At 37.8% G+C, this 14727-nt stretch overlaps 1 protein-coding gene across 1 annotated transcript in view; it reads left to right on the forward strand.

Moving 5' to 3' along the window:
• The window catches only part of LOC128594206 (POTE ankyrin domain family member B-like), a 70689-nt gene that overhangs the window by 10412 nt on the left and 45550 nt on the right, over positions 1-14727 (forward strand). The window contains exon 6 of the mRNA XM_053602795.1: positions 2842-2900. Coding sequence (XP_053458770.1) covers positions 2842-2900 — 59 coding nt within the window. The remainder of the gene's footprint in view (positions 1-2841; positions 2901-14727) is intronic.

Raw genomic sequence — 14727 nt, forward strand, 5'->3', positions numbered from 1 at the left:
TGAGCATTTTTTCATATGTTTATTATTTTTCCATTCATCTGTCTTCTTTAGAAAAGGTTCTCTTCCTCTCTCTGGCCAATTGACAGAAGGGATTTTTGACTCTTTTTCTGTTGCTTAGTTTGAGTTCTCTGTAGATCCTAGTTATAAATCTGTTGTCTAATTCATAGTATGCAAGTATCTTTTCCCATTCTGATGACTGTCCATTAGCTTTGGTGATTGTCCCATTAGCTGTACAGAAGCTATTGAGTTTAATTAAGTCCCATTTGTTTATTCTGCTGTTGCAGTTGCCACTGAAGTCTTCTTCATACAGTCTTTTCCCAGGCTGATACCTTGAAGTGTTTTACCAGTATTTTCTTTAAGGATTTTTATTGTTCTGTGCCTTAGATTCAGATCTCTTATCTATCGTGAATAAATTTTAGTGAGTGGTGAAAAGTGCAGATCCAGTTTCAAGTGTTTTATGTATGGTTATCCAGTTCTCCCAGCACCATTAACTGAATAGGGATTCTTTCCTCCAGTGTAGGTTCTTGTTTGGTTTATCAAAGATTAGGTGGCTGTAAGATGTTAGTTTCATTTCCTGGTTTTCTATTTGGTTCCAAAATGTCTATATGTCTATTTTTGTGCCAGTACCATGCTGTTTTGATCAATATGGCCTTGTAGTACAGCCTAATATATGGTAGACTGATTCACTCAGGTTTGTTTTTATTACTAAGGATGGCCTTAGCTAGACAGGATTTTTCCTGGTTCCATACAAAACAAAGAATTATTCTTTCCAAGTCTTGAAAGTATGATGTTGGTATTTTAATGGGGATTGCTTGAATCTGTAGAATGCTTTTGGAAGTACAGACATTTTAACAATGTTGATTTTCCCCAGCAATGAGCATGGTATGTTCTATCATTTGTTAATATCCTCTGCTATTCCTTTTCTTAGGGTTTTATAATTTTCTTTATAGAGATTCTTCACCTCTTTTGTGAGGTATATTCCTAGGTATTTCATTTTCTTTGAAACTACTGTGAGGGGAAGGGTGTCCTTGATTGTCTTCTTGTCTTGGCTGCTGTTATTGGTGTATACAAAGGCTACTGATTTGTGGACATTAATTTTATATCCTGGGACCTTACTGTATTTTTTGATCACTTCCAGGAGTCTTGTGATTGAGTCTTTGGGGTTCTCTAAGTATAATATCATATCATCAGCAAAGAGGGAGAGTTTGACCTGCTCTGCCCCCATTTGGATGTCCTTTATTTCCTTCTCTTGCCTGATTGTATCGGCTAGAACTTCCAGCACTATGTTGAATTAGTAGTGACGATAGAGGACAACCTTGTCTGGTTCCATTTCTAAGTGGAAAAGATTTCAGTTTTGCTCCATTGAGTATAATACTAGCTGTGAGTTTGTGGTAGATAGCTTTGATCAGTTTAAGAAATGTGCCAACTATACCTGTATTCTTCAGTGTTCTAATCAGAAAAGGATGCTGGGCTTTATCAAATGCTTTTTCTGCATGTATTGAGAGGATCAGGTCTTTGTTTTTGCTTCTTTTGATATGGTATATTCCAAAATCAGTTTTATATGTAAATGTTAAAAGAAAGAATCATACTAACCCTTATATTAAACAGCAGTAATAATACTTATTTTAAATAACAATAATCACCATAACCAATGATCTGTAACAAACAATAATTGACATAACCCATGATCCATATAACAACATTCCAATCCAGAAGTTAATCTCTTTAATACATTGCCTTAAGCTATTCAAGATATACAATGTTAGGTTAAACCCATATTTACAAGACAACAAGGATGGGAGACATGAGGCAAAGGTCACATAGGACATACTCAGAGGTCACATAGGACCTAACCATCTAGACCGTCTGTGTCATCTCAGCCCTAGCCTGACTAACTCCATCTTATTCTCGCTTTGTGTGCTATCAACCTGATTTATAAGCCACACAGTAGAAAACAACCAATATCCAAAAAAGTAGGACTTAATGAACATGTACTGGAAAATGCAACATTAGAATATTACAACCTGTGGGGCAGCACCCATAGCTCAGTGGGTAGGATGCCAGCCACATACACCAAGGCTGGCCAGTTGGATCCCACCCAGGCTAGCCAAAATGACAGTGACAACTGCAACAACAACAACAATAATAGTCGGACATTGTGGTGGGAACCTGTAGTCCCAACTACTTGGGAGGGTGAGGCAAGAGAATCACTTAAGCCCAAGAGTCTGAGGTTGCTGTGAGCTGTGACACCATGGCACTCTACCCAGGGTGACTTAGTGAGACTCTGTCTCAAAAAAAATAAATAATAAAACAATTACAACCTGTGAAAAATGCAGATGGTATTTTATGTGGGATTCTATGACAGTTTCAATAATAAATTTTAGGAGCAATGTATTCCATTGTATTCCTGTTTCTCTGAGCATTTAAAAATTTTGTCTCAGTAAAGCATCATAATAACCTAGTTAAAGATGGTCATAAAATCCTTATTTTTAGAAAAAAAAAATAATCCTTAAAGAGGCAGTTTTGGCACGAACAATTAGCTATTTGTTGTAGAGGTAGAACTTATTCTGAGTTCAGGAAGTTTTCCATTTTTTCAAGCTAATTCTAATTAATGTAATGAGCTGTACTTCCCTCAATTCATGAGTACTTCACCTTGCTTTTTTTCTTTATTCTTTAGAAGCTGTATAATAAATTCATAGAGCTTACAAATTTGATCTGTTTGGGATAACATTCTGATGTCAGCTCTTATGTTTTCTGAAATAGTCTAATAATTTAATATATGTGGTAAATATATTTCACATCAGTATTGAAACTATAATTCTATTTACTCTTTATACATAGCATTCAACAGAAAATTTTGGAATACAAGGCAAAAATTAAACCTATAACTCCTGCACAAGGTAAGACTTCTGGTAGTGAATTACTCTGGGTTGACCTATTATAGTAAGAGTAGTAAGTTCTGAACACAAAGGAGCAGTTACCAAAAAAATTGTAAATTTTATGTATTTTTTCTTCATTTGTTCCTTCCAGGCCTACAGTTCAGAATTGTTTATTAAGTCAGTTGCAGATAACTTAGAATCCAATATAATATTGTCCGAAAACAATTCATTTAATTAGTTATGGCCTCTAAAATCTTATATGAGATTTTTGTATAAATGAGAAAATAGATGTGCAAGTTGGAATGTTCAAAATGTCCTCCATCATCACACTGTAATGAGTTGAACTTGTTTATAAAATAAATCCTCCATTTACTTTTTGTAATAAGGGATTTACATTCATTTAAAGAATATTAATTACTGTTTACCCTCAAAAAATGTGTGGTTTGTAGTCAAACATTTACATACCACATTTTTTGGGGGGAGACAGGATCTTCCTCTGTTGGCCAGGGATGCATCAACCATAGCTCACTGCAACTTCAGACTCCTGGGCTCCAGTAGTCCTCCTGCCTCAGCCTCCTGAGTAGCTGGGAATACAGACATATACTACCATGCCCAGCTAATTTTTAAAAATTTTATAGAGTTGGAGTCTTGTTTTCTTGTTCAGGTTGGTCTCAAACTCCTGGTTTCAAGCAATCCCCCCATCCTTTCAAAGTGCTAGGATTATCCACCTATGTATAATGTTTGGCTCCCTACAAACTATTAATAGCCTATTGTTGACTGAAAACCTTAGTGAATGAAACAATCAATTACCACATATTTTTATGTGTGTTATCTACCTGATTCTCACAATAAAGAAAGAATCTTCTATTCTTACAATAAAGATAGAGGAAGGAATTCATTAAGAAGAAAGAAAGAATTGAAAAGTATATTTACTGTTCATTAAGTGGAAGTGGATCATTGTAGAGGACTTCCACCTCCTGGTCTTCACATGGGCTGAGGAGGAGGGAGGGGAGAGATTGGTTTTGCTGTCTGCAGGTGGCAGAGGTGAAAGAAAATCTGCACGTAAGTGGATGCTGCAGGCAACACCCCTGTTGTTTAAAGGCTAACTGTATTACATAGTGCTATCTGTCTCTAAAGACATACTGTCTTTAAACCTGGGAACTCAACAATAAACAATACCTCTGTGGTACCATAAATAGGCATAAAACTACGAAACATATCCAGTGTGGGCTAACACCAATAAGTGAATATTTCTTTTTTTTTCTTTTTTTTTTTTTTTTATCGTTGGGGATTCATTGAGGGTACAATAAGCCAGTTACACTGATTGCAATTGTTAGGTAATTTCCCTCTTGCAATCATATTTCTTAATGGTATCTTCTGAGTAGGCGAGTCAGAAGGGCAATCCCTGTTGAGAAGCACAAGTTATATATTCTTATACCAACAAGACCTTATTATTATTGACTTCATTAACCAAAAATTGTAATTGAATAAGATATATTTACCTGGTTAGAATAAGGTGTGTTCTTCTGTGTGCTAGTTAACTATCATGGTAACCATAATTGTGGTAGAAGAAGATACTGTTACCATTCGCTAGAGGTTTTGCCTCATAGATATTCCAAATGCCCAACTCTGAGTAAACAAAGTATAATAAAAGTACAAAAATGTTTCATAGTAACAAAAGTGCTATTAGGCTACCTCAATGTGACATATATATACAATCTGAAATATAATGTTGTGTATCTGTCTAAAAGAATTTCTGTATCAGGTTTCTCAAGTTGTAGAAAAAAAAGATGGAGTAGACTGGGCTCACTAGCTCATGCCTGTAATCCTAGCACTCTGGGAGCCTGAGGCAGGCAGAATGAGTGAGTTCAGAAGTTCAAGACCAGCCTGAGCAAAAGCAAGACCCCATATCTACTAAAAATAGGAAAACTAGCTGGGTGTTGTGGTGGGTGCTTATAGTCCCAGCTATTCAGGAGGCTGAGGTAATAGGGGGAATGGAGAAAGGGAAGGGGGGAGGTGGGGAGAAGGAGGGGGCTTGGTGGGATTACACCTGCGGTGCATCTTACAAGGGTATATGTGAAACTTAGTAAATGTAGAATGTAAATGTCTTAATACAATAACTAAGAAAATGCCAGGAAGGCTATGTTAACCAGTGTGATGAAAATGTGTGAAATGGTCTATAAAACCAGTATATGGTGCCCCATGATTGCATTAATGTACACAGCTATAATTTAATAACAAAAAAAAAATTAAAAAAAAGGATGGATTGAACCCAAGCATTTGAGGTTGCTGTGAGCTACAACACCATGGCACTCTACCCATGGTAACAGAGTGAGACACTGTCTCAAAGAAAACAAATGGAATACACAGTTTTGGCCTGTAAGGTGCTCCAAATAGATCATTTCCTATTTAATTCTTGAGGTTGATGAACAGAATTGTTAAGGAAATAATCTTTATTCCTTTGCCCATTTAACAAATAACTATTAAGTGTTTTTTATGTACTAAGCATTTTGCTAGTGTTATAGAAGACAAATATTTTAAAAAATACTATCAGAAGCTAGTTGAAGTTTTTGTTGTTGTTGTTGTTTGTTTGTTTCGAGACAGAGTCTCCCTAAGTCACCTTGGGTAGAGTTCCGTAGCATCACAGCTCACAGCAACCTCCAATTCTTGTGCTTAAGCGATTCTCTTGCCTCAGCCTCCCAAGTAGCTGGAACTACAGGCACCCACGACAATGCCCGGCTATTTCTTTGTTGCAGGTGTGATTGTGTAGCTGAGTTTGAACCCACCAGCGTCTGTGCATATGGCTGGCACCATAACCACTATGCTTTAGTGCCAAGTCAAGAACTAGTTATTATCATTGTCATTTTAATTATTTGCTACTATCTTCAGTGTTTACTGTGTGTGAGCACATGCTTATATCATTCCTTATGTATTTATTATGTTATGTTTATGCCAGCCACCTTAAGTCCATGCAAAGAAATTAAAGCTTTAAGGGAATGAATAGGATATAAGGTAAGCAGGTAGAGTGAACAGCAGTCTTCCAGTGAAAGAGGCAAAATACTGATGCTTGTAGAAGGAATATCTAACCAGATTACATATTTGTCAGAAGGAAGAGGAAGTGTAAAATCTGATGTTCATAAATGGCGTTGCAGGATTTCTCAGAGGTTCAGTTATGCTGGGAATGAGGTGAATACCTGGCTCACGCATGCTCATGAAAACCTTTTTATTAGTATAGAAATGAGTAGGTCTTATTCTGTAGGTCATGGGCATTTTTTAAAAAATCATTGCTGTGTACATTAATGCCATTATGGGGTACAATGTGCTGGTTTTATATACCATTTGAAATATTTTCTTTTTTTGTTTTATTGTTGGGGATTCATTGAGGGTACAATAAGCCAGGTTACACTGATTGCAATTGTTAGGTAAAGTCCCTCTTGGAATCATGTCTTGCCCCCATAAAGTGTGACACACACCAAGGCCCCACCCCCTCCCTCCTTCCCTCTTTCTGTTTCCCCCCATAACCATAATTGTCATTAATTGTCCTCATATCAAAATTGAGTACATAGGATTCATGCTTCCCCATTCTTGTGATAATTTACTAAGAATAATGTTTTCCACGTCCATCCAGGTTAATACAAAGGATGTAAAGTCTCCATTTTTTTAATGGCTGAATAGTATTCCATGGTATACATATACCACAGCTTGTTAATCCATTCCTGGGTTGGTGGGCATTTAGGCTGTTTCCACATTTTGGCGATTGTAAATTGAGCTGCAATAAACAGTCTAGTACAAGTGTCCTTATGATAAAAGGACTTTTTTCCTTCTGGGTAGTTGCCCAGTAATGGGATTGCAGGATCAAATGGGAGGTCTAGCTTGAGTGCTTTGAGGTTTCTCCATACTTCCTTCCAGAAAGGTTGTCCTAGTTTGCAGTCCCACCAGCAGTGTAAAAGTGTTCCCTTCTCTCCACATCCACGCCAGCATCTGCAGTTTTGAGATTTTGTGATGTGGGCCATTCTCACTGGGGTTAGATGATATCTCAGGGTTGTTTTGATTTGCATTTCTCTAATATATAGAGATGATGAACATTTTTTCATGTGTTTGTTAGCCATTCGTCTGTCGTCTTTAGAGAAACTTCTATTCATGTCTCTTGCCCATTGATATATGGGATTGTTGGCTTTTTTCATGTGGATTAATTTGAGTTCTCTATAGATCCTAGTTATCAAGCTTTTGTCTGATTGAAAATATGCAAATATCCTTCCCATTGTGTAGGTTGTCTCTTTGCTTTGGTTATTGTCCATTTGAAATATTTTCATCAGACTAGTTAACATAGCCTTCAGCTCATTTTCTTAATTGTGTTAATACATTTATACTCTATACTTAGTGAATTTAACATGTACCCTTGTAAAATGCACCGTAGTTGTGTTCCCACCAATTACCCTCCCTCAATCCATGCTGAAGATGACCTAACCAATGTTGGCTACAACCACAGAAAACAGAGTTGTTTTTTTTTTTTGGGGGGGTCAGTGCGCATCCTCAGCATCCCCCTTGTTGTCCCCCTTTCTGCTGTGCTGTTGCTTGTGTTTTGTTCATGTCTCCTTTTGTGCTTGCCTAATTAGCAGTAACTCCAAACATTGTGTTCCCGTAAGGTGATGTCTCATGGTTGGAAGGCCTGCTTTTCTTATGTTTCAGTTAAATGGAGAGAAAACTCACATGCTTGCAGGGGACTTCCTGTTAGATTTTGTTGGCTGGGGTACATCATATGCTCATCCCTAAACCAGTCACTGGGAAAGCAGATTAGCTTAGAATAATTATTTCTGGTTTTGGAGCCTGGGAAGGGTTTTGGGTTGATAAATATCCAAATAGGATTGTGTTCCTCTAGCAAGAGGGAACATGGAATGGCTATTAGGTATGGAGCCAGTAAAGTTTACTGTAGGGATTCATTGGTGAATTTAGAGCAAGGAAGTCACAGGTCAGATTTGAGTATTAGAGAGCTCTGTTTATGGGTAAAGCAGGGACTTGCAAAGTTTTTATTCAAAGGGCCACACAGTAAATATTTTAGCTCAGCTGGTTATCTCTGTCACATCTACTCAACCCTGTCATGGTTCTGTGAAAGCAGTCATCAATAATATGTAAGCAAATAGATATGAATTTATTCCAATAAATGTTACTTATAAAGGCATGCCAGGATGAATTTTTATATGTTGTCTGTAGTTTTCTGAGGCCTCTTGTAGGGGATAGGAGGAAGGTAACCACATGAAGCGATTAGGAGACAAAGGAAGCTTTTTTGGTAGTCAAAACCACAGTTACCTTGGCACCAATTCTTGCTCTCAATCTATTATGAGGTTTTACCCATCTATGGTAACATATAGAAAAATAGGGAGCTTAGTTGTTGTTTTTTTTTTTTTTATTTTAAGTGTTGGTCTTTTTCTTGGCATTATGACTTTTTTATTTGTTTGTCTTAAAGTATTTTTTTCATTTATGAAATAACAGTGATAGTTGGTAGTTTGTTTTCCCTATGAGAATGATGCATTGAGAGCACACGCTAAACTAGGAATTATCAATGTATTTTAATGTATTAATATTTAACCCTGCAGCATTAGTAGAAATATGCAGAAGAAGAAAAGACATATAGTCAACATGATTTAGTGATTATTGAATGTGAAACTCTTAGGGGGCAGAGAGATATCTCAGATAATCCATAGATTTCCATGCTGTACCCAAATCTATTCAAGAGAATTTTTGAGTAAAACATCCATGGTATCACCAGAGATCCAGACATCTAGATACAAGATGGTCATCAAACTCTGGAAAGTCTCATAGCATATGCTACATCTCTGAGACACATGATAATCAACTTGGCCAAAGTCAAAATGAAGGAGAAAATTCTACAGGCATCTAGGTGTAATCTATAACTGACCTGCAAAGGAAAAGCCATCAGACTAACAACTTACTTATCAGCAGAAATCTTATGAACCAGAGGGATGGAGTCTTCTCTTTAATCTTTTTAAACAGAACAACTACCAGCCTAGAATCTGGTATCTTGAAAAACTGGGTTTCATATTTGATGTAGAAATTAAGCTTTTCCAGACAAGCATGGGGGGAATTTGTTATGACCAGGCCTGCCTTGCAGAAAGTAGTCAAAACTGCATTATACATGAATCAGCACAATTGATAGCCACCAATGTAAAATCACCCAAAAAAGTAAAGCTCACAACTCTTATAGAACAATAGCACAAAAGGGCAAAAAAGGTACAAGGTATTACCCAACACTATGAACAGAAGAGCATCCTACATATCAATTGTATCTCTTAATGGTTTAAATGCACCACTCACAAGGTGTAGTCTGACTGAATGGATAAGGAAACACAATCCAAGTATCTATTTTCTCCAGGAAACATATTGGAGCCACTGAGGATACATACAGATACAATGTGAAAGTGTGGTAAAAAGTATTCCACACAAATTGAAACCAAAAGAGAGCAGGCATAGCCATTCTCAAATCAGATAAAACAGATTTTAAATTAGCAAAGGTAAAGAAAGCCAAAGAGGGTTATTTTAAAATGGTAAAGGGAGAACTTCAACAAGAAATTACAACAATCCTGAATACAGTAGAACCTCAGTGACTTGAACAGAACACCCAAGGGACTGTAAAAAACCGGTCAACTGGTCAAGAACTAGACCTGCTGTACTGACATGTACATGTGGTGCATGTCCAGTCTATGAAAATTAAGTCAACTTAAGGAGGGTCAGTGTAGGGAGTTGGTCAACTCTGATGGTTCTACTGTATGTATGCACCTCAAATAGCAGCTTCCAGATAAATAAAGCAGACCTGCCATTGGATACTGCAATTCCTCTACTAGGAGTGTATCCAAAAGACCAAAGTAATTTTGCAAGTTACTTTGCAAAAAAGATATTTGCACCTGATTATTCATTGCAGCTCAATTTATAAAAGCCAAGTCATGGAAGAAGCCCAAGTGCCCATCGACCCATGAATGGATTAATAAACTGTGGTATATGTATATCATGGAATATTATGCAGCCTTAAAAAAGATGAAGCCTTTACCTCTTTTGTGTTTATATGGAGGGATCCGGAACATATTCTCCTGAGTAAAATGTCTCAAGAATGGAGGAAAAAGTATCCAGTGTACTCAGTACTTCTATGAAACCTACTTATATTTACTCACACTTTCTTTTAGATGGATAAAGGACTTAAATTTAAGGCATGAAACAATAAAAATTCTCAAAGAAAGCATAGGAAAAACACTGGAAGATATTGGCCTGGGGAAAGACTTCGTGAAGAAGACTGCCATGGCAATTGTAACAACAACAAAAATAAACAAATGGGACTTCATTAAACTGAAAAGCTTCTGTACAGCTAAGGAGACAACAACCAAAGCAAAGAGACAATGTACACAATGGGAAAGGATATTTGCATATTTTCAATCAGACAGAAGCTTGGTAACTAGGATCTATAGAGGACTCAAATTAATCCACATGAAAAAAGCCAACAGTCCCATATATCAGTGGGCAAGAGGCATGAACAGAAACTTCTCTAAAGATGACAGATGAATGGCTAACAAACATGTGAAAAAATGTTCATCATCTTTGTATATTAGAGAAATGCAAATCAAAACAACCCTGAGATACCATCTAAGCTCAGTGATAATGGCCCACATCACAAAATCTCAAAACTGCAGATGCTGGCATGGATGTGGAGAGGAGGGAACACTTTTACACTGCTGGTGGGACTGCAAACTAGTACAACCTTTCTGGAAGGAAGTATGGAGAAACCTCAAAGCACTCAAGCTAGACCTCCCATTTGATGCTGCAATCCCATTACTGGGCATCTACCCAGAAGGAAAAAAGTCCTTTTATCATAAGGACACTTGTACTAGACTGTTTATTGCAGCTCAATTTCCAATCACCAAAATGTGGAAACAGCCTAAATGCCCACCAACCCAGGAATGGATTAACAAGCTGTGGTATATGTATACCATGGAATAGTATTCAGCTATTAAAAATAATGGAGACTTTACATCCTTTGAATTAACCTGGATGAAAGGGGAAGGCATTATTCTTAGTAAAGCATCACAAGAATGGAGAAACATGAATCCTATATACTCAATTTTGATATGAGGACAATTAATGACAAGGTTATGGGATGGGGGAGGAAAAGCAGAAAGAGGGAAGGAGGAAGGGGGGTGGGGCCTTGGTGTGTGCCACACTTTCTGGGGGAAGACACGATGTCAAAAGGGACTTTACCTAACAAATGCAATCAGTATAACCTGGCTTATTGTACCTTCAATGCATCCCCAACAATAAAAAAAAAAAAGAAAGAAAATGTTTTGACTTCAATTTAGCTAAAATTGTACACTGCATTTAAAAAGCTGTTTTATAACACAGTAAAACTGTGTTATAGTAAGTGAAGTCTGTCTTTGTCTTAATTAGCTTTTAACTAGTGTATTTCAATATTAATATGAAGTCAATACAGAGTTAGTGGTATGGTATGGTATGGTATGTTATGAACAAAAGAGATAGGACTATTTTTAAAAGGAATTCTCAAGTAACCAGAAACTACATTTATCTGGAATATACCATCCCCATGGGTTCCAGAGAGCAGGAAGATTACTGTGGCAGGATTGTGTTTACTGGGGACTTTAACACCTAACTGTCAGAGATAGACAGATCATAAAAGCAGAGTATAAATAAATGCAGACTGTAAATCAAATGGGCCTAAGGACATTTTCAGAACATTCTACCTCAAAACTATTGAATAAGAGATTCTTCTCTGCAGCGCATGAGATATTCTCTGAGATTGATCATGCCTTAGGCTACAAAAAGGCCTCAAGAAGTTAAAAAAAAATGAAATCATACTATGCATCTTCTCAGACCACAGTGGAATGCAACTAGAAGTGAATCACTAGAGAAATACTCAAACCTTTGCAAAGTCACAGAAATTAAACAACCTGCTGCTGAATGATTATTGAGTCAAAAATAAAATTAGGATGGAAATCAAGAAATAATTTGAAAAACAGGGAAACATAGGTCATTCCCTGTAGCCACTGCCAGCTGCCCCTGTACCTGCTGCTTGGACACCGTCTTGGGTGGCATCTCTGATGGGTGGGAGCGAGGCACTGATGACTACGTGGAACAGCAGCACCCTGGCTTGACCATGGGGCTGTCCCGTGGCACCTGGATGCTCTGAGAACATTTCCATTTTGATCTGAGGATGCACAGTGGGATTCTAAAAACACAAGGTTTTACTCCCAGGGACATTTGGGACCAAAATATGTATGAGGTTTCTTCTGAAGGGAATAATGCCTTCTATGTTGGGATTTTGGGGAAACCCCAAAAGTAGCGAAAAGCTTCTTCTGTCACTCCATTTTATGCAGTCAAATGTCGTGACAGCAGAGTCATTGTGAAGATCCTCACTTCCATGGGGACCGGATCTGACTGTGCTAGCATGACTGAAATACAATTGGTGCAGAGTGTCATGTACCTTTAGAGAGGATTATCTATGCAAATCCCTGTAAACAAGTTTCTACAATTAAGTGTGCTGCCAATAATGGAGTCCAGATGATGATTTTGGACAGCACAGTCAAGCTGATGAAAGTTGCCAAAACACAACCAAAGCCAAAGTTGGCTTTGCTGGTTGCCACTGATGGTTCCAAGGCAGCCTGTTGACGCTGCTAAATTTGGTGCCATGCTCAAAACCAGAAGATTTCTTGTGGAATAAGAAAAAGCACTAAATATTAATGTTATCAGCATTATCTTCCATGTAGGAAATGGCTGTAATGATCCTGAGCCCTTCATGCAGGTGGTCTCTGGTGTCTGCTGTGTCTTTAACATAGGAGCCGAGGTTGGTTTCAGCACGTACTGCTTCATATTGATGGTGGTTTGCCTGAATGTGAGGATGTGAAGCTGAAAGTGGAAGAGATCATCAGTGTAATCAGCCCAGTGTTGGACAAGTGTTTTGCATCAGACCCTGGAGTGAAAATCGTAGCTGAGCCAGGCAGATAGTATGTTGCATCACCTTTCATGCTTGCAGTTAATATTGTTGCAAAAAAAGTCATGTTGAAGGAACAGATAGGCTCTGATGATGATGATGATGAGTGCAGTGAATAAGTCTGTCTGTGTTATGTGAAGACGGGGTGTAGGGGTCATTTGGTAACATCCTAATGATTATGTGCATGTAAAGCCTCTTCCGCACAAGAGTCCTAAATCAGATGAGAAGTAGTATTCATCCATCTACTTCTGGGGATGAGTATGTGATAGCCTTGATAAGATTGTTGAGTGCTGTGACCTGCCTGAAATGCATGTGTGTTTCTGGATGCTCCTTGAAATCCTGGCTACTTACACTGTAGCTGCTGCTTCTACTCGACTGTCTACTATATGATGTCAGGACTGATATGGCAACTGAACAAATCCAGAACCCTGACGTCCTACCTGAAGTAGAAGAGAGGGATGTCAGCATTCTGTCTGTGTCTTGTACTTGGGAAAGTGAAATGAAAGGTCACCCAGCAGTGTGTCCTTCAGCCATTAATAATGTGTAGACATCATTCTGTAGCTGTTAACTGTGAGTTTAGCTGGCATTAGGGATTTTGGGGTACACTTAACTGAATCACTACTAGTTTTGAAATGTTTTTGTAAAAGTAGGGTTGGCACAGATGAAGTAATTCAGAGGATTAGGATATGGGGTTACCTTTATCTGTGTTCCTATAGAAAAAGCTTAAATATTTGTTTTATATGGACTTTTGTTCACATTTCAGACATGCTATGAAAGAGTGCCCTTCAGCTGCTGAGCCAGCATTTAGAGCTTGTACAATAGCAGAATGCACCGAAAGCTTGGTGTTGTGATCTACTTTAAAAAAAATTGTGAAATAAGGAAAAAACAAGGGGACACAAGCTTTTATAATCTATGGGACTCAGCCATAGCATTCTTTGGTGGGAAATCAATAACCTTAAAAGCCTAAATCAAAAAGACAGAATGATCACAATTTAATAGCCTGACTTAAAACTGGGCATAAGGACGGAATAAGAAGTTTTTAGGTCAATAAAGAGGAGGTTACCAGGTATTGCCTTTACTATTCAACATAGTGCTGTTTCTAGCCAATACAATCAGGCAAGAGAAGGAAATAAAGAACATCCCAATGGGAGCAGAGGAGGTCCAAGTCTCCCTCTTTGCTGCCGATATGATCTTTTACTTAGAGCACCTCAAAGGTCAACCACAAGACTCCTGAAAGTGATCCAAAAATACAGTAATGTCTCAGGATATAAAACCAATGTCCACAAGTCAGTAGCCTTTATGTATGCCAGTAACAGCCAAGGTGTGAGGCTAATTAAGGACAGAACCCCCTTCACCATAGCTGCAAAGAAAATGAAATACCTAGGAATATACCTAACAAAAGAGGTGAAGGACCTCTATAAAGGAAATTTCGAAACCCTAAGGAACGAAATAGCAGAGGATATTAACAAATGAAAGAACATACCATGCTCATGGCTGGGAAAAATCAACATTGTTGAAATGTCCATACTTCCCAAAGGAATCTACGGATTCAATGCCATCCTTATTAAAATACCAACATCATACTTTCAAGACTTAGAAAAATAATTCTTTGTTTTGTATGGAACCAGAAAAATCCCCATATATCTAAGGCACCTCTTAGCAGTAAAAGCAAAGCTTGGGGCATCAGCATACCAGACTTTAGGCTGTACTACAAGGCCATAGTGTTCAAAACAGCATGGTACTGGCACAAAAATAGAGACATAGACATTTGGAACCGAGTTGAATACCAGGAAATGAAACTAACATCTTAAAGCCACCTAGTCTTTGATAAACCAAACAAGA

Source organism: Nycticebus coucang, chromosome 9, assembly GCF_027406575.1.
Source record: "Nycticebus coucang isolate mNycCou1 chromosome 9, mNycCou1.pri, whole genome shotgun sequence".
Taxonomy (NCBI): domain Eukaryota; kingdom Metazoa; phylum Chordata; class Mammalia; order Primates; family Lorisidae; genus Nycticebus; species Nycticebus coucang.